The sequence below is a fragment of the Ctenopharyngodon idella genome, chromosome 1, assembly GCF_019924925.1.
Source record: "Ctenopharyngodon idella isolate HZGC_01 chromosome 1, HZGC01, whole genome shotgun sequence".
NCBI classification, from domain to species: domain Eukaryota; kingdom Metazoa; phylum Chordata; class Actinopteri; order Cypriniformes; family Xenocyprididae; genus Ctenopharyngodon; species Ctenopharyngodon idella.
In genome coordinates, this window is record NC_067220.1 from 5,556,702 (window position 1) to 5,583,715 (window position 27,014).

At 40.4% G+C, this 27,014-nt stretch overlaps 3 protein-coding genes across 5 annotated transcripts in view; all 3 read left to right on the top strand.

Annotated features, from left to right (window-relative positions):
• The first annotated feature begins 2,871 nt into the window (after positions 1 to 2,871).
• adamts1 (ADAM metallopeptidase with thrombospondin type 1 motif, 1) lies at positions 2,872 to 9,258 on the top strand. The gene is made up of 8 exons (XM_051909941.1): positions 2,872 to 3,748; positions 5,162 to 5,502; positions 5,582 to 5,714; positions 5,790 to 6,247; positions 6,638 to 6,824; positions 6,909 to 7,087; positions 7,195 to 7,370; positions 7,468 to 9,258. Exons 1-8 carry the CDS (start codon positions 3,163 to 3,165, stop codon positions 8,180 to 8,182), a joined length of 2,775 nt encoding a protein of 924 aa, XP_051765901.1. The 5' UTR covers positions 2,872 to 3,162; the 3' UTR covers positions 8,183 to 9,258.
• A 2,286-nt stretch (positions 9,259 to 11,544) lies between these two features.
• On the top strand, positions 11,545 to 17,987 carry LOC127521234 (cysteine and tyrosine-rich protein 1). Its single transcript, XM_051910382.1, has 4 exons — positions 11,545 to 12,047; positions 13,400 to 13,499; positions 15,600 to 15,760; positions 17,301 to 17,987. Exons 1-4 carry the CDS (start codon positions 11,969 to 11,971, stop codon positions 17,432 to 17,434), a joined length of 474 nt encoding a protein of 157 aa, XP_051766342.1. The 5' UTR covers positions 11,545 to 11,968; the 3' UTR covers positions 17,435 to 17,987.
• A 667-nt stretch (positions 17,988 to 18,654) lies between these two features.
• Positions 18,655 to 27,014, top strand: part of LOC127521108 (amyloid-beta A4 protein-like) — a 337,319-nt gene continuing 328,959 nt past the window's right edge. For all 3 annotated transcript variants that reach the window (XR_007932275.1, XM_051910004.1, XM_051910013.1), the window contains exon 1: positions 18,655 to 18,858. Coding sequence is in view for 2 of the 3 variants with exons in the window: in XM_051910004.1 (XP_051765964.1) it covers positions 18,799 to 18,858 (60 nt within the window). In the remaining variant the exon portion in view is untranslated. The remainder of the gene's footprint in view (positions 18,859 to 27,014) is intronic.

A 27,014-nucleotide genomic window follows, 5' to 3' on the forward strand; every position in this document is an offset into this window, starting at 1 on the left:
GCATTTTATTGATTCATTTGTTACCACTGTCCTTTCACTGTTTGTTTAGTTCACCAAAAAATAAAAATTCTGTCATTTACTCACCCTTAATTTGTTCTAAACCTGTAGTTTCTTTGTTCTGTTAAACACAAAAGAAGATATTTTGGTAACCAAACAGTTTCTGGTCCCCATATTTTCTATATTATGGAAGTCAATGGAGGCCAGCAATTGTTTGGTTACCAATTTTTCTTTTGAGAGTGAGTAAATGATGATTTTTGGGTGAACTATCTCTTTAACATCTCTAACTAGTTTCTGAAATGGAACCAATAAACGTTTTTTAAGTCTGTTAAAGTAAATGAGAGTGGAGGGTAATATTTCTACCCTGAAACCTTCATTAAACATAACACTAACCTCAACACAATGCTTCAGTAAGTATGTTTTCATCTTAAATGAGCATTCTTGCTTTGAGAGCAACTTTAATCCTACAAACTAAACTAGAAGACTGCAAGAACTGATTTTAATTCCGATTTAATTAAGTGCAAGAAGGAGGGGCAAGTTGTCACACTTTTTACTCCAGTGAATATTTCTCAGAGAGGGTTTATAGGTGTAATTTCTGGATTTATACCAATCGCAAAAACACTAATGAACATTTCCACTGTTGTTTCCCAGTTCATTTATAACACGCTGACCCTATGGGGTAAGTTGTCACATGGGAACCTGCTCTTTATTGACACTTATTTGAGAATACTTTCATTTGAGATACACTCTACGTACTAAAATATATTATTGGCTATTTATGTTAAACAGTAAGACCATTATGACACTAAACAATTCATGAAATGAATTTAAATCAGAGATTTCACAGGTCAATAAGCATACAAAATCAACAAAAACAAGCTAATCAAACTGTACAGATGATGGTGAATTACTTCACAAACGTACTTGAAATACACAGAAACTAATAAACCTTACTTTTTACAGACTATTTATGGGTTATTTTACTAGTAACTACTGATAAAACTGCTTAAATCGCTGTTTTCAAAATAGACTGTACTGAAATCTGCAATAAAATGTCTAGAGATCTCAATATCTGCTCTCAGATCTCAACATTTCTCATCAAATAATCTGAGCTGCTCTGTATTCATTTTATATCTCTGACTGGATGACGACTGTTTTTATTTCTCCTAATGAATTTATGGAGAAACATCTGAAACTCGTCATGAAACACAACTGAGAAGAACTCCACTGAGCTATAAAATCCTAAATCTCTGACATCACATCTTATGCCACGTTCACACTGCAGTTAAATTGGGTGTCACTCCTGATTACTTATTACAGTGTTTAATCTTGCTAGTTATATAAGGTTAGTGACACTTGCATTATACTCTAGCTTTTGCTGCACATATTATCAGACTAACCTAAAGAGACCAGCTGAGATCATAAATGATGCTGGTGCGCCACCTGCTGTCTGACTAAATTAGGAGAAGTTCAAATAATATTAAACACATAAAACTGACCGCACCATTTACATTCTAATAGCTATATATCATGTGTTTTAATTTAAACATTTTCCAAAATAATAATAAATTGATTTATTTATTGTAAAAGTGGTTATTTGACCTATACAGTGTGTAGGCGTTATACTTTCTTCTTAAACTATTTTTTATACCTGTACAGTTGTCATAGATGTACTTTTATTAGCATATATTAATTTAGAGACTGCAGGGAGCAGCCTATCTTTAGGCCTAACTCTTAAAAATTAATTTTCAAAAAGTCCTTTTCCAGATCATCACAGCAAGAGTGAATGAATTGTTGTGTTCTGCTGCCATCTGGTGGATTTGTGTTGACCTTCCAAATGACACTAAAATCAGTTAAGGTGGACTTTCAACTCTCTGAATTTGAGGATTGACTGAAAACTATTGATTAGTTCATAATAAGTTGCATATGCATGCATAAATGAACTTATTGTTGCCTCAAATTCAGATATTCTTCAATGTAAATGCTTTATTAAGCCTGAAGCATCAGCTTCAGAACAATGAAATATAAAGTTTAATTATATAATTATGAAAGTGAATCTTCATTTTCCTTAAGTCCAGACTTTATGTCCATTATGTTCCTTTCATTCAGAACACTCGGACGGCATGTACTTTCTTTTAGAAGGTCACCGACCGCCTAAATTAAATGTAGCCTATTAAACGCGCGAGACACAAACTATTTCCTCCGACACTGAGGCGGGAGCGATAATCCGCTCATAATTAATTTTGGATGGAGTTCCTGCCCAACACAAGATGTGTTTCTGGAGGAGGGGATCCGGGTTTTAGGAGCGGTCCACCTTAACACCCTTTCCCAGCTAACAGGGAACGTTCTGGCAAGGTTCTCTCAAAGTTCTGAACAAACGTTCTTCCAGTGACGTCCGTTCAAACTTATCTGGTCTTAATGTTTGTTGAAACGTTAGTTTTCTCTGAAACATTTTTAAATGTTACTATGTATCAGAACGTTCAGAAAACATTCAAAAGTAACGTTCCAATAATGTTTGCAGAATGATAAATTGGAATGTTGAACATTTAAAAACCTGTAAGTTAGAATCCGAATCTTGTGAGGAGACTCAGTAACCTCACGCACTTCTTACTCTCATAGTATGAATGGATTTGGACTCTACTAGTTATATAAGTCGTGGAAATGCACACGAAGCACGCGTGTAGACAGATAAAAAGTTCGAATGACTAATAAAAGGGTCAGAAGAGAAGCTTTGGGTCGTAAGTGTTGTACTCTGATGATTGATGATTGTGGCTGTGCTCCAGCACTCTAGTTGCGTACTAGATTTGGCCGCAGGAGATCAAAGGGGCTTCAGGAAAGGGGTGGTCCTGCACTGGAGCATATATAGAGAGCCGGGCTTCTTGCTTCTAAGACAGAAGGAGAGTTGAATCTCGAGGAGACAGTGAGGGAAAACTGCCCACTTTTGATGCTTTTTAAGACTTGTCTTTTCAACTGCTGCTAGAGACTGCGATTGTTTTATTTATTTCCATTTTGAGTCGACTTCAGCTCTGGATTGGTACCTATTGCAGTTTTCTGGTTTTGTTTCTGTCTACCAGCTCCGGGAGTCAAATTCTCAAAGAACTAAAACTTTGTAAGGATTTCCATTGGGGTCCATCATTTTGCTCTTGAGAACCCAACAGGAATATAATGTCTTTTTTGCGCGTCATACTGGGTTTCGTTGCAGCGCTGTGCGTAAACGCGGCGCAGAGCGCGTGGGAGGAGAGCACCGTGGTGCCGGTCCGGCTCGACTCGTACGGCACCGAAGCGACCCATACAGCAGAAGCACGGGAAAAGGAATCCGAGAAACGCATCTATCGCTTGGACGTCTTTGGAAATCAGATGGTGTTGGTGCTGGAACCGGATCAGACCTTTTTAGCGCCTGGGTTTGTGTTCCAGATGGTGGGGAAACCGGAGTCCGAGGAGTTTGACAGCGCGGGACAGGCGCAGTGCTTCTTCTCGGGGGCCGTGAACGGAGAAGAACTTTCCGCTGCGGCGATCAATCTGTGCAATGGACTGCGGGGCGGCTTCTATGTCGGCGGCGAAGAGTACTTCATCCAACCCGCGAACGCCAGCGGAGAGGCTTCGGATGGAGACATCCATATCATCCGCAGAAGAAAACGGGGGTTGTTGGCTGAGGAGAACGGTTCTAAGTGTGGGGTGAACGAGGAGGAGGAACGGGTCGCCGAGAAACCATTTGCAACCAAATCCGAGCCCATTCCATCTGAGTCTAAAGGTAAATATTCCAGAATATGTATCTATTTTCTACCAAGAGGAGTTTCTTTACACTTTATTATTGTTTAGAGACTAGGATGAATATTTCACGCACGCCTCCGGTAACCCGAATAAACTCGGTGACTCCGCGTCATTCGGTGCGCGCTGGCGCATGAGGAGCGAATTAAGCAGGTTTGAGAGTTCTGCGTCTGCTTTAACGCATTACGCGCCAAATTTAGTTGGAAAATAAATCGATTGCTCATTGCACAGATGTTCTGTCTGCTCGTTTAAACTCATCTAAAAAAAATAACAGTTTTTCTAAAGTGCAGAAGAGCCTTTCCCAAAAGCGAGGCGAGGGTTAACTTGGAGAGGGCAGAAATCTCTCCACATACGCAGGAGGAGGAGAGGGGACGTAGGGAAGGGGACGTAGGGATGGGGGGAGTGGGAGGTGGGAGAGAATGCGCTGGAGAGACGTGGAAGTTCTCCTCCTGGTACCGCATGTTGCGCAGATCAGCACCGGAGGACTTGTATTTCCGCCAACGTTTCTCGTAAAAGTGCGCAAGTTTTGGAGACGTTATTAGCAGGGCGGAGCAGAAGCTTATAGTCAAATTAAGAAGTAAGCAAGCTCAGCACTAGCTCCCAATAGCTTTCCGTCTTTTTAAGTACACAGTTACTTAACTATGTAAAATCAAAAATGCATTTGTTCAATGGAGTCATCTATATGTACACTCTTTAAAAATAAAGGTTCTTTTTCTTGGCATTGATGGTTCCATAAGGAAACATAACATTAATGGAACCTTTCCACTGCACAAAAGGTTCTTTATATTGAAAAACGTTCCTTTAGATTATTAAAATGTTCTTCATACAAAGAAAAAAGGGTTATTTTAAGAACTGAAAGGTTTTTTGAGGCATCACTGAAAAGGAAAAAGAAGCTCTTTTGGAGTCTTTATTGTTAAAAGTTGAAAAAGTACATTTTAGTATCTACACACATTTAAACACAGTTTTTTGGTCGCAGAAAAACAGACCAAAATTATTGATGACATCATCTTGCACTCACGGGCGTACACTCTAAAAATGCTGCGTTGTTTCAACCCAAATTTGGGTCAAATATGAACAAACCCAACTGTTGGGTTAAAAAAGTAATTTAAAATGTATATACGTATATAAATGCATGTCCAATAAAATGCACTCTGGAATGAGGATGTCCCGCCCCCTAATATCACCTGACACCGACTAGCAATAGGAAGTAGGAAATTGTGATTAAACCATGTGAGTTAAAGCCTATTGGCTTTTTAAATAAAAAAGACCAAGCCTTTGATCATCAACATGGGAAAAGTCATTTCACAGGGTTTTTAAATAGACAAAATAGTACATGTGATTTAGATTTCACTTTTTCAAAAAATCTGGTTTTAATCACTGTCTTCCTATCCTCCAGCACACCACAGATCCCGTCGCTTTGTGTCGACTCCTCGCTATTTGGAGATCATGATTGTGGCAGACCAGTCAATGGCAGAGTTTCACGGAGCTGGGCTCAAAACTTACCTGCTGACCATCATGGCAGTAGCATCTCGTCTGTATCGACACCCTACCATTCATAACTCGATCACTCTGGCAGTTGTGAAGCTTCTTGTTGTGTACAATGAAGAGCACGGTCCCCAGGTGTCCTCCAATGCAGCGCTTACCCTTAGGAACTTCTGCCAGTGGCAAAAGCAGCACAACCCACCAAGTGACCGGCACCCTGAGCATTACGACACAGCAGTACTGTTCACCAGACAGGTACGTTTCTCTTAGTATACCACAACTGGTTTCATCTGAGTAAATTATGTCGCATCGCTCATAGCTGTGAATTTTGCAGGATCTTTGTGGTGCTCATTCTTGTGACACTCTGGGAATGGCGGATGTGGGCACTGTGTGCGATCCCGATCGAAGTTGCTCCATTGTTGAAGATGACGGCCTCCAAGCAGCCTTCACCGTAGCACATGAGCTTGGTAGGTACATTCCCATGTTTCTATGTAAAACTATGCAGGTGTAGAACAAGTCAATAAATTGTGCTCCTCCTGTAGGTCACGTGTTCAACATGCCCCATGATGATGCCAAACAATGTGCCAGCGTTAATGGAGACCAGTGGAGCGCCCACATGATGGCCTCGACCTTGTCCAATCTGGACCAGCTACAGCCCTGGTCTCCTTGCAGTGCCCTGATGGTCACAACCTTCCTGGACAATGGCCATGGTCAGTGTTTACTGGACAAGCCCCAGAAGCCTCAGCAGTTGCCCCAGGCTCTGCCAGGTTCAGTTTACGATGCCGACAGACAGTGCCGTCTCACATTTGGAGAGGAGTCCCAGCACTGTCCTGACCTGAGCACCACTTGTGCCGCACTTTGGTGCACCGTCACAGCTACAAATGGCTTGCTGGTCTGCCAAACCAAGAACTTTCCATGGGCCGATGGGACGCCTTGCGGGTCTGACAGCTACTGTATGGCAGGACGATGCTTGAGCAAGGCCGAGGCTGCCAGATATCAGGTGAGCATCATTTGGTGTACCATTTGATGATGTTTTATTAACAAAGTTCGGGAGGAACACGTCAAATTGCCTAACCAATCAGCAAGAGATAAGGCCTATATATATATATACATAGCCGACTCACCTACGTTCGTTGACAGTTTTCTGCATCCCTCCACCACTCCGTATCCTCACACTTGCCTGGTTACTATCCTAACCAGAGATACGGGGGGAGTACTCTGGGTTCAGGACAAAATTCTGAGCTCGGAGCCCTCCCCTCGGACAGCATGCCAAATACGCATACTTTTTATACTATCTGATTATTTGTAAGTGTGAACTTGTGAATTGTCATATGGAAGTGGTGTCATTCTGATTTGTGACTGACAATGCTTCTGTCTTGTTCCCTTTAAGACTCCAGTCAATGGCGGATGGGGAACTTGGGGATCTTGGGGAGATTGCTCACGTACCTGTGGAGGAGGTGTGCAATACTCTTTTAGGGACTGTGACAATCCCCAACCCAAAAATGGAGGCAAATACTGCGAGGGCAAGAGAATTCAGTACCGCTCCTGCAACACCGAGGCCTGCCCTGATAGCAATGGTATGGGATTGTCTCTTCACTGCTACTTCAACCAATGCAACCAAATGCAAGTTGCTTTATACTAAACTGTATTTGTTTGCGCAGGTTTGACATTCCGTGAGGAACAGTGTTTGGCCCACAATGACATCTCCTCTCAGGTGTCATTCGGCTCAGGAGAAGGTGTCGAGTGGGTGCCGAAGTATGCGGGAGTCTCTCCCAAGGACCGCTGCAAGTTGGTGTGCCGAGCAAAGGGAACTGGGTACTTCTTCATTCTGAAGCCAAAGGTGAGAGTCTCAATTAGCCTGATCCCCCTAGAGTTGTTGTAAAATCTGTAATGGTTTGGTGGATGCAAGACAGGTGTGTAATCTGAGCTTACTTCCAATGCTTTCAGGTTGCTGATGGTACACCATGCACCCCGGATTCCACCTCAGTCTGTGTCCAAGGCCAGTGTGTGAAGGCTGGTTGTGACCGGGTCATTGGTTCCAACAAGCGTTTCGACAAATGCGGCATCTGTGGAGGAGATGGATCTACTTGCAAGAAAGTTTCTGGATCAATGGAACGTGCTATGTAAGTCCACAACCTGCACATGAATGTTACCAGCATGAGTTTTACAACATACCTCCTCAGATTCTGTTACTGACCATTGCTTGTTTCTGCACTTTAGACCGGGCTATCAGGACATAGTGACGATCCCAGCTGGTGCCACGCACCTAGATGTTAAGCAGCGCTCTCTTGGAGGCCGCCGCCATGACAATAGCTACCTAGCAGTTCGCCGGCAAGATGGCACGTACCTACTGAACGGCGACTATAAGCTGATGACTTTAGAGACTGATATCTCTCTGAAAGGTGCACTTCTGCGATACAGTGGTTCCTCTGCCACACTGGAGCGCCTCCGAAGCTTCGCTCCCTTACCTGAGGCTCTTACTATCCAGGTGTTGTCAGTTGGCGATTCCCCAAGACCTCGCGTAAAGTACAGCTACTTTGCTCCACGTCCCATTGGGTCAAATCGTCCATCCATTAATGCCATTAGTGAAGCAGGAGATGCCGAATGGGCCCTACGTGAGTGGGGACCTTGTTCGCAGACCTGCGGTGGTGGTATCCAGAAGCGGGACGTCCTTTGCCTTGATGCTTACGGCCATCAGTCAAAAGACTGTCCTGAAGAGCTGCGCCCTGCGTCATCACAATCCTGTGCTCTGCAGGCGTGCCCATCCTGGCTGCAGGGGGAGTGGTCCGATTGTTCCAAAGCATGCGGCAGAGGCTATCGCAAGCGTCAGCTGCGCTGCATCGGACACGATGGTCGCATTTTGCCTAACGAGAGCTGCAACGCTAAAAATCAGCCACGACCTCGCTTGGAATTGTGCAACCTGACTCCCTGTTGAAACTGAACACTGAGGCTTGCAACAACCTCGAACGGCTGTAAGTTGGTGCTTTGGATTCAAAGGGCCCTTTATGACAGAGACTGCAACCAAACTTCTTTCACCCATCCAACACTGGGTACAGGGCACAAAGCTGGCACACAGTGTACCTGTCTTGACAGCTGTGATGGAGGAGAAGAATACGAACACCTCTGCTGCTTTGGATGCTGATGTCATGCATGTTAGATTTTGAGTGTGCGTGGGTGTGTATGATGGATGATTCATGAAAGAGTGCATGAAACAGCTATGCATTTGTACCGTCTGTCTGAGCTGGACTAGACAGACAGGTTTAATTTGTCACAAGAGGGCATATAGGCGCTAATGTCTTTTCCTAGGGTCAAGAGCCGTACCGAGACAAAGGAGTTCATTAGTAGTGGTGTTTTATATAAAGCACCCTCTAGTGGTTCTCCATTTAAAAGTTGCAAACTCAAAGCACATATTTAACAAATGCATTTTCTTGCCAAAATCAATACCATATCTCACCTCAGCTAGGCACACATGCTGCTAATCAAACACCACAACAGGTATTATGCATTTCCGCATAATTAAGTTTAAGAACGCACATTAGCTTAACGTTTAGCTTCATAGGTTGATATTTTCAGCATTTTGCAAAGCCATACCCGATCAAGAGGGATCATATCTTTTTTTCAAGGGGGAGGGTGACCAAAGACCATAGGATTTATACCTGAGGAGAGAGTGTGTTTGTGCGAGTGTGTGTTTATGTATGTGTGGGTTAGTGTTGTGTGATTGTGTGGAGGACTTCTCTCCTACTACTACTTCATAAGTAATCCTCTCCTGCCTTCTGAGAAGGTATCTTTGTAATGAGGTGTCTTTTTTGTACAGAATATTCAAACGTTATTTATTTTTGTACAGCCCATTTAATATAATCTTGTTGCTTTTTTATAATTATTGTATTTCTATTTGTTGTTGTTATTGTTGTTATTGAAATAACTGAAGGATGTAGATTATATTAGAGTATTTATACAATATCTATGATCTTAGGTTTATGAATAAAGTATCACATTGATTTGTGGACCAAATTATTTGTTTGGCTTATTTTGGGTGTGGCTGCTGAGTCTAAATCCTGGTGTGAGGCCCCCTAGCGGTTGATGAAGGTACTGCAGGGGATTGCATACATAGTAATGTATTAAATAGTAAATTGGGCTTTTATCTTTATATTTCAGTTGCTTCTATACAAAAATGCAAATCAGTTGCACAATAAATCCGACACAAGGTCTAAAATAAGAGCCACCACTTATTTATAATTAATTGATTAATAAAATACAGATAATTGCAAAACAAAGTTTAGCAGGAGAGATAGAAGTTATAAGATACACCAATATCATATTATCATATGTACCATATGTACAGACTCACAATGCAACTTACAACTTTAATAAAGTCTGAACACAAATTTATGTACATTGTATATAATTATATTTAAATACATGCGGTCAAAAGAGCATCAATATGACCAGATCTAGTCATGACAATAATTAATGCAAGGCTACTGAGTCTATCTGCTCATATTAGGAACAAGACAAAAGGAAAGCTCACTGGGGCAAATGAAATCAGTTAAATTAATTCAGTTATATTTATTAGCACTCCCAACAGCTGTTCAGAGAAAGCCTGCTTGACTGGCATATTCAGCAGCACAGGTAATAATCACATCACCTTGTCATAACGAGGAAGTCTTTTGTTATATAACAAGCTTTAATAATTAAAGAGGACACTATGTGGTTTAGTCATTATGTTACAAGGGTGGTTCAAGTGGAAGCGCGTTCAACCCAAGCCAGTCCTTCTGCTGAATAATACATTCAACCAGCCGCTCAGCAAAATAACAAGTGACTTTGCACACCATGATCTACTGAAAACCTTTATCTCTGACTGTCTGAAAACTGCACAGGGTGAAACAAGGAAGATGTAAATATGTAATATGCAAGATAGCAAGATTTTTACTTTATTACAAGTAACAGAATCTTTAAAAAAACAAACAAACAATTGAAACATTTTTTTTAAATGTTACCATTTCAGAATCAGAATGTTCAGAGAACAAAAGTAACATGTTTGCAAAATGATCAAATGGAATGTTCATTAACATTTGCATAACTATTTAAAAAAAAAAAAAAAAAAACTATTTCTGGTTTGTTTTTTTTAAACTGAATATTTAGAGAACATTTAAATAACTTAAAGGCACAATATGTAAATTTAGCCGCTAGAGGTCACTTATTCAAAACAAAGACGTAGCTTGATGATGCCTTGATTTCGTGGGATCATTGGAGGTGTTTTCTTCACACGTCTACAGCCGGTGGAAAAGAATCCGACAGGACTCGGGCAGAAAACATATTCATGGATGAGCTAATGTATTAAAGATTTATTAACATTACTGCAGTATGAAGCAGGGTGTTGGAGCGGAACGATGCCGCTGGAGCGATTGCTAATGAGGGACGAGTGCTACACACGTCTCGAGAGCAGCGGGACTTTTATTATGCCATAGTCGCCGTTTCCGCTTCTTCCAGTCAAGCGTAGCCTATGTGGGGTAACGCAGCGCTGTTTATCATATTACATACACTTATATGTTGAAAGTTCTAATAATCCTACTCTGTGTGTTCGCTCGGCGGCTGCTATGAGAGACTTGTTGCACACTGCAGTAAGCTAGTTCGATATTAGACATGGTAAAACATGGTACTTGCGGTAAATCAAGAAAACGAGATTCAAACAATAAGACTTACTGTGTTGAGCTATATAACATGATTAGTTTTATGTCTATGAATGTATCCAATCAGTTGCTCACCTGTCTAATAAAAACACATAATATATTAAAGCGTCTTTGGTGTTTCCATGGTTTCTACAAAATAAAACCGGAAACCGAGGGTAACGCAGGTATGATGTCATTGATAGGCGATGCACCGACACGCTCCGTGTCCTGGTTAAAATTGCTTATTTCTCTGGATTTAAGCATTCTTGGAAAAATCTGGGATAAGTAAGTACACAAGCCAACAAAATACATAACACTGTTCTAGTGGTTTTTGGATATTTTAATCCAAAAATCTTACATATTGTGCCTTTAATGGGAATGTTAGCTTATATTTGTCAGCTACTTAAAATGGATACATTATGGAGACTTGGAACTATAAATCCTAAGAATTACAATCTGAAGCTCATGCATATCATAATGAGATGCTCTTGTTTACTCTTCGTGTTTGGTTGAGGTCAGGGATGATGCACACAGAGAGGATTCGTGAAAACACGATTGAAGAGAGACCTAAATATAGACTTCAGGGTCACTACAGAGAGAAGATGATGATGATGATGCAATTTGCAGCTATTGAAAAGGGCGAACGTGTTCCCAGAATGATCGTGCGGATCTTGTTTTGTTCCTGAGGTAACCGATAATGCTCGTGTGATGATGATGATGATGAGTCGTGACGGTGGAGGCGGGCAGCGTCGCGCGGCCCTTCAGTCGCATCCAGACTCCCTGAGCGGCTGGACGACGTTCCTGGGGGAGGGGATCGAGTGAAGAAAAGAAAATAGCGCAAGGAAGAAGTTAAAGACAAAGAGGAAGGAGTCAAGAGGAGAAGTTCTGAGAGACTCGTGGAACACGTGCAGCGTTATGGACTTTATTTTAAGCGTCTAAAACTTGACAGTCAGACCAACACAGACGTATCATCGGTTCGATGAATTGACCGTCAACTAACATGTGAAAGTTGGTTAGACGCGTTTGTTTTTCCATAAATCAACGGGAACATTATGGAAAATCCGAGGACGGCGAGTTCACAGAAGAGTTGGAAGTTCGTGCGGGACTCGCTGCTGCTCTGCTTATTCGCCGGTAACGCATTTTCATATTTCAGAAGTTACACACGAACAACAACTAGGAAATAACGTTACATCAATTAAACATTTAACTGATTGTTTTATTGTGCGATGACTTATGAACTAATTAAAGTTACTTATGAGTTATCTAGTAAAAGTAAAGTCTTAAATTACTCAACTTTTTGACATTACCCAACTAAAACAATCGTTCTTCCAGTAACATTCATAGAACGTTCATCGTTCGTCTAACATTTTTTAAATGTTACTACTTGTTTCAGAACGTTCAGAGAACATTCCAAAGTAACGTTCCAATAATGCAAAATGTTTCGAATGTTCAGAAAACCTTTAGAAATTACGTTATTGTTTTGTTAGTTGGGTATGTTTGGAAAACTTGTTTTTATAATGCTCGTTTTACTAGCGTGTATTAATGCTACCATGGTATTCTTTGAAATACATTGGAATATCAAGTAAATATCATTGTATATTCATCCAGTACCATGGTACTGCCACAACACTATCCATACAGACATGCTTTGTGATGTGTGTGTGTGTGTGTGTGCAGTGACATTTAAGGCACCAGTGCTTCTAAAGCGTCTTTGTCCCAAAAGTGTTGACCGACAGGACCCAGAGGTAAAGTGAGGGCCTCTGGGGGACCACCCAGTCTGCAGGGCCCCACATTTGCTCAGTTTGCTCAGCCAGATGCAAACAGACGCCACTCAAATTGAAGCCAAATTTCGGTGCTTCAGAAGTCATAATTACACCAATTATACTGTGATGACTGTGGGCAGGACAAGATAGCGCTGTAATTGTGTTCCAACCATCCTCATCCTCGAGCATGAGATATATATATTCAAACCTAAATACAAATAATGGAAAGCAATTTGCATTAAGCAATAATTAAGCTGCATACACCCATAAAGCACTCTTCGTCACTGATCATTCTGTCAGTGGTGTGTTTGATGCATTAAAGAGCTCTGAGCAAGAAGCAACACATGATTGTTTCTGCAGGATCAGACTTGTCTGTCAGCGGAAGGAATGATGGGATCAGTCGAGCTCGGCCCTCCAACACAACACTGGATACAGAGAAACGTGTGTGTTTGTGGAGAACGACATGTTTCAGTTTTATATTGTTCGGTCTAAAGCAGCTGAAGCACACTGTAGAAATATCATATGTCATATTCCTTATCATTAGACTTGTTTTCCACTAAAACTTTTTCAATATGATTTGATTTTCCCAACTCTAACACACATCGCTGAATGGTGTAAATGTGAATTACAGTTTGCATCGAGCATATATCTTTGTATTGTTTGCATTTGGTGTTTTACCCCAATTTTTGACATAATCATGTTGTGTGTGTGTGTTTGCAGGACGTGGAGACGCTCAGTGTGACAGCTGTGTTGAGTACTGCTGCGATGGAGTTCCTCCTTTCTGCTGTTCTTATTACGCGTATGTGGGAGACGTGCTCTCGTAAGTGCACACACACACAGACACACACACACTCACTCACACACACAAACACACTCACTCTCACATACACACAGACCCACATAAACACTCACGCACACTCACTCACAGACACACACACACAAACACGCACACTCACTCTCACACACACACAGACCCACACAAACACTCGCGCACACACGCACATTCACACACAGACACACAAACACGCACACTCACACACACACATAGTCTCGCACACAGACACGCGCGCGCACACAGTCCCACACACACACACACACACTCACACACACTCACTCTTACATACACACAGACCCACATAAACACTCACGCACACTCACTCACAGACACACACACACACACACAAACACGCACACTCACTCTCACACACACACAGACCCACACAAACACTCGCGCACACACACACACTCACTCTCACACACACACACAGACCCACATTAACACTCGCGCACACACGCACATTCACACACAGACACACAAACACGCACACTCACACACACACAGTCTCGCACACAGACACGCGCGCGCACACAGTCCCACACACACACTCACAGTCCCACACACACACACACACACACACTCACACACACACACTCACACACACACACACACACACACACAGTCCCACACACACTCTCACACACACACTCACACACTCTCGCAGACACACTTGCTCACACACACTCCACGCTCACACAAACACACTCACACACACTCTCTTTCTCTCTCACACACACACACACTCGCATACACACTCACACTCGCATACACACTCACACAAACACACAGACACACACACACTCATTTAAACACCCGTTCACACACACACTCTCTTTCTTTCTCTCACACTCACTCACACTCACTCACACACTCTCTCTCACACACACGCACACACACACACACACACACACACACACACACACACTCTCTCACACACTTCCTCACTGCTGCTATTTTACTCATATATAACATCACCATTGAGTTGACCTTTGACCCTCCCCTCCCCTCCTCACACACAGCTGTTTTTTTCACTTCAACTTGAAATCCACTCCATAATCAAACCTCGTGTCCAATTACGTCGAGGAATTCTGATTCCATTTTGCATAAATCAAACATTATTTTTAATCAAATGTTGATGAAAGCAACTTTAATTCTTTATTTCCCAGCTAACGGAACGTTCAGGCAAGGTTCTCTCAACGTTATGAACAAACGTTCTTCCAGTAACGTTAATAGAACGTTTGTTCAAAGTTATCTGGTCTTTAATAATGTTACCAGAAAAACATTGTTTATATATAATTCGTGGAACTTTTAGTCATTCGTTTAACGTTTTTTAAATGTTATTCCTTGTTTCAGAGAACATTCAAAAGTAACTTAATGTTTGAAGAATGATAAAATGGAATGTTCCCTTAATGTTCTCATAACAACCAACCAAACATTTAATAAAACTGGATGTTTTGAACATTCAGAGAACATTCCAAAATAACGTTAACTTAATAGGAACGTTAGCACAACGCTCTTACAACATATTTTTGTTAGCTGGGTAAATCACAGCTTTTGCTGCAGTTTCTCCTCAGATGAGGACCTTTAGTAATCTCACTCTCACATGTGAGCATCTATATCTATATTTACCTTTAGTCTCTCACTCCCACATTAATCCATACTTGAAACGACAACTGAAAAGCAACATATTTGGTCTTTTGTGCCGCAACAAAGACATGTTTAATCAGGTGCCTGTTAGCACAAGAGACGGATCACCGTTGACTCACGAGTGGATGGGATCCATCAGGACGTAAATAAATATGAGCGTTCTGGGTGGTCTGACTTCACAAAAACACATGTAGAGCAAATACTGAGCTCATCCTGCCATAAAACAGGTAGTTAGAGTTTACTAAAATAAGCATCACTTGTACTAGTGCGTTTATTTCTACAGCACGTTATATGGTACAGACATTCAAAACAGCTGTTTGGTGATGCAGACTTCATCAAATATGAGACAAATTCAGATTCAGCTGTTACTGAAGACAGTTAGTTGTTTGTTGATGCAGCATCAGTTTTTGCTGATTGTTCTGCTCTCTTTTTCAGGGGAACGGCCATCTCAGGGATTGTGTTTGGCGTTGTGTTTCTGATGGGCGCAGTGGCCGCCATCTTTCTGTGCATCTGTATGTGCGTGAAGAACGGGCGCGGGGCGAGAGTGGGCGTCTTCAGCTCATCATATATCAACACCGTGACTCAGGGTTACCCAGGTAACACAACAACACATAAAACCCTTCAGACACACAGGCACACTGGAGCCCCGGTGATTCACAACCTGACGAAGGCAAAATAGCCGCAACGCGTAGGTGTGCAGACTATGTGCTTGTCACCTGTTTTTAACATTTAGCCATGATGAAATAAAGGCTTTTTAAAAACTTTTATAAGATTCGAGTGGCTTGAACCAACTATCCCTTGCACCCAAAGAACACAGAGACGGAACTCATACTCCTTGCAGCACTTCTTTTGCATTCTTTGCTTTGCTGATTAGCACAATGAAAGTGTCCTGTTGTCGATAGGAGCGCAACTTTAGTAAACGCTCCTATGGGTTGTATTTCAGGGAAGTGACAAACGACCTATATAGGCATATTGGTTGGAGAACATGTTGTGATTTAGCATGTTGCTAGCATGTTTTAACATGATAGCATGTTGTTAACATGTTGGTAACAATGTTATCATTAATTATGTTGCTATGTTTAATGTTGCCATGTTTTAACATGTTGCTAGCATGAATTAGCACATTATTAGCATGTTGCTAGCATGATTTAACATGTTGTTAGCATGTTTTAGCATGGTAGCATGTTGGTAACATGTTGCTAGCATGTTGTTAGCACGATTAGCACATTTGCTAGCATGAATTAGCACAATGTTAGCATGAATTATCATGTTGCTAGCATGAATTACTAGCATTACTAGCATGTTGTTAACATGATTTAGTACATTCTTAGCATGTTTGTGCATGTTGCTAACATGTTTTAGCATGTCTCTAGCATGTTAACAATGTTAGCATTAATTATGTTGCTACCATGTTTTAACATGTTGCTAGCATGAATTAGCACATTACTGGCATGTTGTTAGTATGATTTAACATGTTGTTAGCATTGTTTTGCATTTTGCTAGCATGTTTAAGCGTGTTGCTAGCATTTCACTAGCATGTTTTAGCATGGTAGCATGTTGGTAACATGTTGCTAGCATGTTGTTAGCATGATTAGCACATTGCTAGCATGAATTAGCACAGTGTTAGCATGAATTATCATGTTACCATGTTTTAACATGTTACTAGCATGAATTAGCATGTTACTAGCATGATTTAGCACATTGTAAACATGTTTTTGCATGTTGCTAACATATTTAGCATGTCGTTAGCATGGTTTAGCATGGTAACATGTTGGTAACATGTTGCTAGCAAGTTGTCCAAGGATAGTTGTTAAGCTTTTGTTATTGATAGACAGCTTAAATACTCTGTCTTATTGTACAAAAATTTTGACCCCCTCTATGAAAGTTTGTGATTTTTCGTAGATTTGATCGCCCGGTTTACGAAAAGATATACCGAGTCAGAACAGTCTAAAGGTCTGACCCGAGTTTGGTGGTCGTAGCTTGAAAGCTCTAGGAGATACTGTATAAAATTTAGTCTCAGAAGAAGAAGCTAACAAGCCAACATAATAACATTTCCATAGCTTAACTGGACAGGAAGTCCTCCTTCTCGTCACCCCAGTAAGAGCAACATTCATTTCCAGTTCTTTTTCTTCACAGGCCCTCCACCTCCATACAGCTATGATTGTGAGATGTATCCTCCTGATCTGCGGCCGCCTCCGTACACACCGACTCCACCCAGAGCGGCAAACTACTCTCCGCCTCCACCCTATCCAGGCGACAGCAGGAAATGAGCCTGCGTTCGTGCCCTTATTCTGCTGCTGCTGCTGATGAAGATAGTTGCACTCGGAATTGCACAAAATCTCTGCACAACACAAGACCAGCGCTCTGGAAACAAAGCAGAGGATTTCGACCGCAGATGCTTCTCATGTGGGGATTTGAATATTTTTTTTTTTATTAATGCAATTGACATTAATGGTCTCACAAATCTAATGAACTTTAATAAAAGTTATTTCAAGCAGCGTGAGACCAGGACAGGCCTATAAACTCACATGTGATTCGGTAAATGTGATGAGTTTTGTTCAAAATCAGTGTTATTTCTGTTAATGACGAATGAAAATACCGTGAAATGAACTGTTAATATGGGAATAAACTTTATATGTGTTTTACAGAGTAACATTATGTTCTCATACCTACTATGTGTCTTGATTAATCCACTGAGGAAATAATAATAGGATTATGAATAGGGCAACTTGTATGTATTTGTAGTTTGTCAGAATTACAAAATTCCGACTTTTATTCTTATGTCAGTCTTTACCTTTCATAATAAAAGTCTGTATGCTCTTTTTTTGCAAGGTGATGCACATATATGCTATTGCTATCACACAATTTGTTATTATGTTTTATTCATTGTGGCCTTTTAAAATCTAATTTTCACATATAGCCAAGAAACTACATTAAAATACAAATAGATTTCATTTCAGAAACCCTCTAAACGTCCACACGGGGGCAGCAAATAACAGAAGTGCTCTGCACTACATATGTAAGACATTTAATGCATTTTATTTATTTTTACAAATGTAAAATAAAATACATTTATTAGATGAGAAATAACGATATAGGGTATGGTGAAAAGCTAAATAATAATAATAAAGTAAAAAAAAATATTAAGAAACAGACTGATGAGTAACATTTTTCGTTATTATATGAATATATTAATATATAAAATATATTTATATATTTTATTAATATATTGTATTACTCATAAAATGTATGTTTCAGGCAAGCAGCAGCCAAACAAGCTGAAATAAACAACAATAATAAATTATGTCAAAAAGAAAACAGTATATAATATAAAACATATTTAAATTAAAAGAAAAATATTTATAAAATAAGATAAAATAAAGTTTGTAAATTGAAGTGTAGTCTTTGATTTTAATGTTGGTTTGCAGTATTTTCAGTGTAAGGCGGCATTCCCTGCTCCCCCTCCCGTACATATTCCCACGTCAGATGACGCGCTGTTCTGACTCGCCATCGCAGGCGCATCGCATTCTTCTGGGAGTCGACGCGAGCCGCACACCGACATTTTACACCAAACGGATATTTACTCGATAAAACCAGCGCTGTTTGTTGGAAACACAGAGAAAAGAGGAGCAGAATGGGGTGTCGAGAGGTTTTCATATTACTAATGGTCGCGACGTCGACGCTCGCTGTGGAGGTAAGAAATCGACAAAAGATCGTAGCGACGCCGAACGCTGATCAATGTGACCATCAGTGTAACCAGTCTGTTCAATGTAACCATCATCACAATGTTAGATACACCAGAACGTGCTGAAAACAGCAGCGACTGTACATTTCGATATCAAACATCGCGACGATGTTTTTTTTCGGTCAGAAGAGGTTAAATATTAAACGATAATATATATGTATTTGAGTCATATAATATTACCCAAGGAATTTTGTTTGCTCGGCTGGTGTGGAAATTTTCGCGATTAAATTAATCGCTGCGTACGCGGAATGTATTGCGCGCTGTTAAATGAGCGATATATTTTATGTCCGACATCCAGAAATGCTGTGTAACAGATCCACTTATTAATATTAATAAGCGAACTGTCATGCTGAAGGTGATCTAAACCTTCAGATCGTTTAAATCTGCTGCGGTCGCGTGATTGAAGGTCTTTATGAACATAATGTGACATCACATATTAAGAGCTTTACGCGTTTTATTTCGACTGGTGTAGATCCAGATAGTTAATGGAGGAATGTGTTCAGTGGCCTGCTGGGTTGGGATCAAACAACACAGGGATCATAATGGGATCAAACACGAATCCTCTACGAATTAAATGAAATTGGATAATAACCTGGAACTGAAAGTCAGGATTGATTCCAAATTATGATTCACTGTTCCTTCATGTTTTATTCGAGTAAATCAACCATGTTAGGGGCGTGTAGAGATAATTATTTTTATGACGTCGGGGTGCATTTGATGTTTTCGCGGCCTTCGGCTATTTTTCTTTATGACGTGACTCACTGCGCTTGAAACATTAATATCGCTAAATACGTTACGTTACGTTACGTTACATTCCGTTACCTGCTGAAAGACCAGCCTGTGTTGGTTTGCTGGTTTAAGGTGGTAAAGCCAGCTAAAGAAGTAGTCAAAACCAGGGTTGCCAGGTTTTCACAACAAAACCCGCCCAATTGCTACTCAAAACTAGCCCAATCGTGTTTCCGCAGGGTTCCCCTGGTAAACTTTGCATTCCAGGAGCGAAATATCATGTTATTTGGGGTTGGACATGAAAAACAACAGTGTTAAAGTAGCCCAATTCCGCGGGAAAACCGCAGACTTGGCAACACTGGTCAAAACCCCTCTAAAACCAGACTAGGTTGGAAGACCAGCAAAAACCAGTTTAGGCTGGTTTTATCTGTTCAAGACAAATCTGCTGCTACATTGTATTTCGAGGAACATGCTATTTTTAAATGCTAACAATTGGTTTGTTTGTTTTTACTTTAAGACACCATTGTTTTTACGCTGGTTTAAGGTGGTTAAACCAGCTAAAGAAGTGGTCAAAACCAGGGTTTCCAGGTTTTTACAACAAAACCCGCCCAATTGCTACTCAAAACTAGCCCAATCGTGTTTCGCTGGGGTGCCCCAGTAAAAATCGCATTCCATGAGGTAAAATCCACGTTTTTGGCGGGGTTCTTCTGGTAAAATTTGCATTCCAGGAGCAAAATATCATGTTATTTGGGGTCGCTTCAACCCGCGGACATGAAAAACAACCTGCTGCAACAGTGTTAAAGTAGCCCGATTCCGCGGGAAAACCGCAGACTTGGCAACACTGGTCAAAACCCTTCTAAAACCAGACCAGGCTGGAAGACCAGCTAAAACCAGTCAACCCAGTTAGGCTGGTTTTATCTGTTCAGGATGATAGAGAATCTGGACAAAACTGCAGCTACATTGTGTTTCGAGGAACACTATTTTTAAACGCTAACAACCGGTTTAAGTTTATTTTTACTTTAAGACACCATTGTTTTTGCGCTGGTGTAAGCCTGTAATCTTCCACACCACAGTCAGTTGTGTGCCTCCACTGTATTCTCAACACATTTCCAGACTTTTGAAGGATATTATAACAAGCTACTGTGGTAGTTTTTGGGCATATACCATGGCATTCTTTGGAGTACAACTACGTCAATACTAATACATATGAATATTGTATAAAAACCATGGTATTACCCATCCATCAGCTCTTTTTAAAGGCGTTGTGAGTTTAGAATGAAGCTCTTTATTGAACATGGTTATTAAACACTCATGTAAACAACATTAGCTTGATCTGAAGCACGTGTGATGAAGTTGTTTTTGAGGTCGTTGTGAGGTATTGATTTGCTTTAGGGATTGTATTAAACTGCATTTAACAGTGTTGAATTGCTTTCACATTTGGTGGTTTGGGGTTTTGTTGGTCTTGCCACCAAAAGGTCTGGAGAAATGGAGGTTTGACAGATGTTTGAGGACAAATGTTAAAACAGACAGACTGTGATGAGGACGTGTCCCGTCTATACTATAGTATTGGCCAATATAGCTAAAAAAAATGTGTTCTTCTGCCTGTTGACCATATTTAATAAGGCTAAAATAAAGAGGAACCATCGTTTCAACCAAATCAGCCATTATTAATGCCAGAAAGTAAAATACAGTCCAAATCTAGTTGTCAGTCATGGCCTGTTTTCCCCATGCAGTTCTTCTGTGAACGTTTTTGAGTGATGGTTAAGGGCCAAATAATATCATTGTGTATAATAACCATCACAAATACTGTAATACAAAACTGCTGCAAGGACAGAGTTGTCTTTGTTTTCATCTGTACCTCCTCGTATAAAACACCGTATCGTATGTTCTCTGTTGTTTGTGCTCCAATTAGCCGCTGTCGTCATCCGCTTTTATTCAAAACTATAGATTTGGTAGGTCACGTGACCCGTGGTATGGTAGGCATTCAGAGCCGGTTTTGAGATGACCGGCGGGTTTGAACACTGAATGCGCGGCTTTGTTGGCTGTAACATGGTGTGTCAGCAGGTGAGCGATGCTGATGGCCAACACAACAGCTTCTTGAATAATCAGGATGAGTTTGTGCTTGGCCGACACATATCAAATATTCATGGTATATATTTCGGTCAGTTTTGTGCCAATATATCTCACTGATTTGACTGCATTTATTTGCTGTGCATTCGACTAGTTTCACAGAGATCCTTTAATCTGTGATGAGAGCGTTACGACGATACACTGTAAAAAATGATTTTTCGAGATGGCTTCTACACCAAAATTTTTTTGGAAAAATGGTTCGATTTCAGTGAATCGGTTCCTTTGAAGTGTCCGTTTCAGTGAATCAGTTCGTTTATCACTCAGAAATGTTATCAAAAGTCTCCCTGTGGCATTTTTCATATATTAAAATGTGTTAGTAAAATATATGCGCATAAAAATTGGTGCTTGTAAATAAAATATAAATTTATATGATTCATCATCAATGATTCATTTGCGCTGTCACACAGAAGTCTCGATGTGCTATATTATAATCTTTTAAGTAAAACAGGTAGCCAAGTGTTGTTATATTGGAGTGTATAAATGTACAAAATGCAAAAAAAAAAAAAAAAAGTATATTATTTTATTGTTCATTTAGTGTATTTAAACTAGATTCAGTAGGAAAAATGGCTTGATTTCAGTGAATCGGTTGCTTAGAAGTGTCTGTTTCAGTTTATCACTCAGAAATGTTCTCAAAAGTCTCCCTGTGGAATTTTTCATATATTAAAATGTGTTAGTAAAATATAAATAATGGTGCATGTAAATCAAAATGAATAAATATGATTCATCATCAACGATTCATTTGCACTGAAGTCTTGATGTGCTATATTAAAATCTTTTAGTAAAACATGTAGCCAAGTGTTGTTATAAATGTATAAAATGCAAAAAAAAACATTTTTAAACTAGATTTTTACTGTATTTTCTTGCGTTAAGTGATTTTAGAGCAAATGCATAAATGATTTCGTCTTGCAGCCCTTCCTTCCAGTAATGATGAATTGATTCACGAGATTTATGCCCTGTTAGTCGGACGGGGCCGGTTTAAAATCCATGGGAAGCGCATATATGCCCCAGTGCACCTGTCGCCATGGTAACAGCCCCGTGGAGGGTCGTTAATAAAGAGAGTGCTGCGAATTACACATCCATATCATATGACAGATGTTTCTAGTGGTTAGATTTGACCTCTGACCTTCACAGCCACCGCAACACGGAAGCGTGATTAGCACAGTCCCGCATGACGCCGCAGCCTCGTCCCAGAGGAGGGTTAATGATGCGGTAACCTTGACGTCTATGCGTGATGCTAGTACAGGTGCTGCACCCGTTGTTTCATGGGAAATTAATATTACAAAACGTGCACTTTCTGTAAAGCTGCTTTGAAACGATTTGTATTGTGAAAAGCTCTATGCAAATAACAGCTGGTGTTGTCGTCCTGATTATTGCTTATTCTGATTTGAACCGCAGATGCAAATTATAGTCTATAGATAACTCTGGCACAATCACTGTGTTGTGTGTGTTTCCTGTTAAATAAATGGAATCTGATTTATTATAAATCATACCACACTCCCAGCTAACAGGAAAGGTTATGAACAAACGTTCTTCCAGTAACGTTAATAGAATGTTTGTTCAACATTATCTGGTCTGTAACAATGTTCTCAGAACGTTAGCACAAAAACATTGTTCATGGAACTTTCCTGACACCTTTTATTGGATGCTCATGTAACATTTTTTTAAATGTAACTACTTGTTTCGGAATGTTCAGAGAACATTCAAAAGTCAGAAAGATGAAATGGAATGTTCTAGGGCTGGGCAATATAGCAACAAAATTTAAATCTCAATTTTTTCAAAACGATTTCATTGATTTCATTTGTTTAACTAGTCAACTTAACATACATAACTACAATATAATTCAAGTAACATTCACTTTATTAACAATCTGGTTAAAAAACATATCCTGTATACTCAGAAATAATATAAAATGAGAAAAGTGCTAAATATTTCTTAGCCAAAAAGTAAATAACAGTAAATGGTTTGTAAAAACAGAAAATAACACCACGTTTCAGCCCGTCACCATCATGATAACATGAAATATCAAATATACAGTAGTAGTTCTTTACAGGTTTTTGTATTCTATTGTGCTATTTTTCTTATTGTTTTTATGTTTGGCAGACGTGTTTGGCTGTTACACTTATGTCTCGCGTCTTTTGCAGCATCTCGCCCATGAAACGGCATTTTAGAAACATGGCGTAATAATCAAGGAACTTTGTTCATGAAAGTTCCTTGATCATTACGCCGGAATGACAGTATAGTTCCTAGCCATATCGGCCTAGAAAATCGCAACTTTTCATTTTCCGTCAGTATTAGTACACAATGTAACTACAGAAGAGTCAAGTTTTAAATAGGAAAAGTATCGAAACTCTTTGGTCATTTTTGAGCGAGATGCTAACGGTCTAATCAGATTCAATGAACTATGCTAAGCTATGCTAAAAGTGGTACCGCCAGACCCAGAATGGATTCGAAGATGGTAAAACTCATCTGTTTAACTCTAGGGGAGTTGGAAAATTGGCCTATTTTCAAAAAAAGTGGAGTGTTCCTTTAAGTTAAAAAAGTTCAACGCACGTTTAATAACTTTGCTTTTTTTCCCCATTCCACTGCCCGCGTCGTTTTTTTTCAATGCAATAATGCATTTTTGAGTGAACAGACTAGCGATGTGTTCTACGTTCATAGAGTGTCACACAAGATAGTTAATCAGGCGCGCCATTATCATTTTCTTCTCTTAAAGGGGACATATCATGAAAATCTGACTTTTTCTGTGTTTAAGTGCTATAATCGGGTCCCTGGTGCATCTACCAACCCAGAAAACATGAAAAAGGGCAACCCAGTAACTTTGTTTTGGCAAGCCTTTCTCTGCAAGCATGTGAAAAAACGAGCTGCTCACATTTTGCTCCCCTAGTGACGTAGGAAGGAGATCTTATTATAATATTACCGCCCCTTAATATGCACGTTTCCACCCACGGCGCCGCCATTTTGTTTTCACAAGCGAAAACGGTGTACCAGTTCTAACGCCATGGAAAAAGTTGGACCAAAGCATGCTAACTGTTCTGTCGTTGGCTGCACAGACTATTTAGAGTCTTGTTAGCTTGGATAGCCTGCAAGTTGACCCTGGCAAGCTCAATTGCTAAAAAAGGAGCGTTTCTGTCCGAGCGATATTTTGAAAAAAATATTAGACCATTTACAGCATTTGACAGCAATCATAAACGTTAGCCTGGTGTGTATGACTCTGTACGCTATGTATAGTGGGCGTCCATACGGGTTTTGCACAAAAGATTAGCATGACGGCACATGCTAGTCGATGAGTTGAGTCAACTCCACAGCAACTACATAAATTTATCCACTAACCATTCAGAAACGTCCTAAAAGTTGTAACTTCTTCCTGAGTCTCTCCATCAGTGTCGACTCCGGTTTGAACAATGTAAGGCTGAACACCGTTACTGACAATCCTCATTTTGGCTGCGTGAGATTCTCCAGCTTTGTTGTTGTTGAGCGACCGAAGCGCGAGCTGTTAAAGCTCCGCCCTCTTCTGGAAAGGGGGCCGGGAGCAGCAGCTCATTTGCATTTAAAGGGACACACAAAAACGGCGTGTTTTTGCTCACACCCAAATAGGGGCAAATTTGACAAGCTATAATAAATGATCTGTGGGGGATTTTGAGCTGAAACTTCACAGACACATTCTGGAGACACCAGAGACTTATATTACATCTTGTGAAAGGGGCATAATAGGTTCCCTTTAACGGTTATCATTCAGAAATAACGTTTCCATAACTGAATGGGAACATTAGCAAAACGTTCTTAACTAAAGTTTAAAGTTGCCAGCCAGCGGCAGCATTTTTGAATGTAGGTAAGTTTCATAAAAATGGCAAAAAGCTGAGAAAATCTTATTTTTGTCAAAGACTTCGTCCAGATGGGATTCGGAATGATGATCAAAACACAGATGGAGTAGATCGAGTCCATCAACACCCCCAAAGCTTCACAGTCGTTTCCTCTTCATGGGTTCGACATTTCATTCAGTAACGTTTTAATGTTTGATAATTGACGTGCGTCAGCAATGCTTCTATCGCTTGTTTCTGGTTTTTTTCACCTGTGTTTTGATCAGGAGATTCTGTATCTTTCTGTAGATGCATAATAGCGCCCCCTACCGTATAACAGTGAAAACGTGGAAAACTCGTCAATGATGGGGAAAGAGGCTATTTGTAAAATGATTCCTCAAATGTTGATCTTTTGATCATGTTGCTTTTGTGTGTGGCTATCTGTGTTTGTGTTTCAAATCCTGTTTTCTTAAACCTGTTCCGTTCTAATGCACAGAATGCAATAATAGTTGTGAAGGAGGACTGCAGATGTCAGATAAACAGCAGCTCAATGTTTCCTGGTCTCGTGGGCTTCTCTTGCGCTATAATTAGAGTTCCTCAGGAGAGCAAGCGAGAGCGGGGCGCGGCACATATTCCTGTCTCTGCTCTCCTTCCCTCGCAGATTTCCAGCCTTCCTCTGATTACTCCTGTGATGCTTCCATTATCGAATCCGCCTGGAGTTGTTTTGTAAATAGAGATGGATGTGTTGATGCCGTACCGTGAGAATCAGAATATAGACGTCGGTTGCAGTAGTTAAGGGTGTGTGTGAAATAACCTCCGTTTGTGGGTCAGTACAGTCGGCTGCTTCATCTGTCAACAAAAGCCAACGTCCTTCCACCCTTCCATTTGTCTTCCAAACTATATAAAGATAATTTTGAATAAACATAAAATGTAAAATTGATTAAAAGTGCCACTATCATGCTATTTTAAAGGATCCAACAATAGATTTACATGCATCCAAGGTCAAAAACATTAATTTTCAGCTCTTTTCTCACAGTGTCTGAAACGCTTCAATCAAGGATTCGGTCTCTCTAAACCCCGCCTTTCTGACAGCTGCTCTGCTGTGATTGGTCAGAAACCAAACGCTCATTATCATATCTGAATCTCAGCTCTTGATTCACAGTGATACGAACAGTAACGATGGTGTGGGTTTTACCGTATCAATCTCATCAAAGTGGATTTGCTTTGGCAGCAGAAAACAGTGTCTTCTCGACATGAACAACACGAACTACAGTGTTTGAGTCAAAGAGACGCTTTGGGGGGACCAATGGGCTGGCTTTATGCAAATTAGTTACAAACCTATGCAGGTTCAGCAGGAAGTGAGACTGGAATTACTGACGACTCGTTTCAGGCAGTTCAGAATCACTTCTTTCTTTTAGGAGACAAACTCCATTTATCTTTGAAACTTTGCAG

Bases quoted from the DNA above. Each gene is read 5' to 3' on its own strand.
- adamts1 (XM_051909941.1), top strand. From the start codon at position 3,163: ATGTCTTTTTTGCGCGTCATACTGGGTTTCGTTGCAGCGCTGTGCGTA. The intron at 5,503-5,581 runs GTACGTTTCTCT...TGAATTTTGCAG, and splicing joins CAGTACTGTTCACCAGACAG to GATCTTTGTGGTGCTCATTC. The intron at 6,248-6,637 runs GTGAGCATCATT...GTTCCCTTTAAG, and splicing joins CCGAGGCTGCCAGATATCAG to ACTCCAGTCAATGGCGGATG.
- LOC127521234 (XM_051910382.1), top strand. From the start codon at position 11,969: ATGGAAAATCCGAGGACGGCGAGTTCACAGAAGAGTTGGAAGTTCGTG. The intron at 12,048-13,399 runs GTAACGCATTTT...GTGTGTTTGCAG, and splicing joins GCTGCTCTGCTTATTCGCCG to GACGTGGAGACGCTCAGTGT. The intron at 13,500-15,599 runs GTAAGTGCACAC...TCTCTTTTTCAG, and splicing joins TATGTGGGAGACGTGCTCTC to GGGAACGGCCATCTCAGGGA.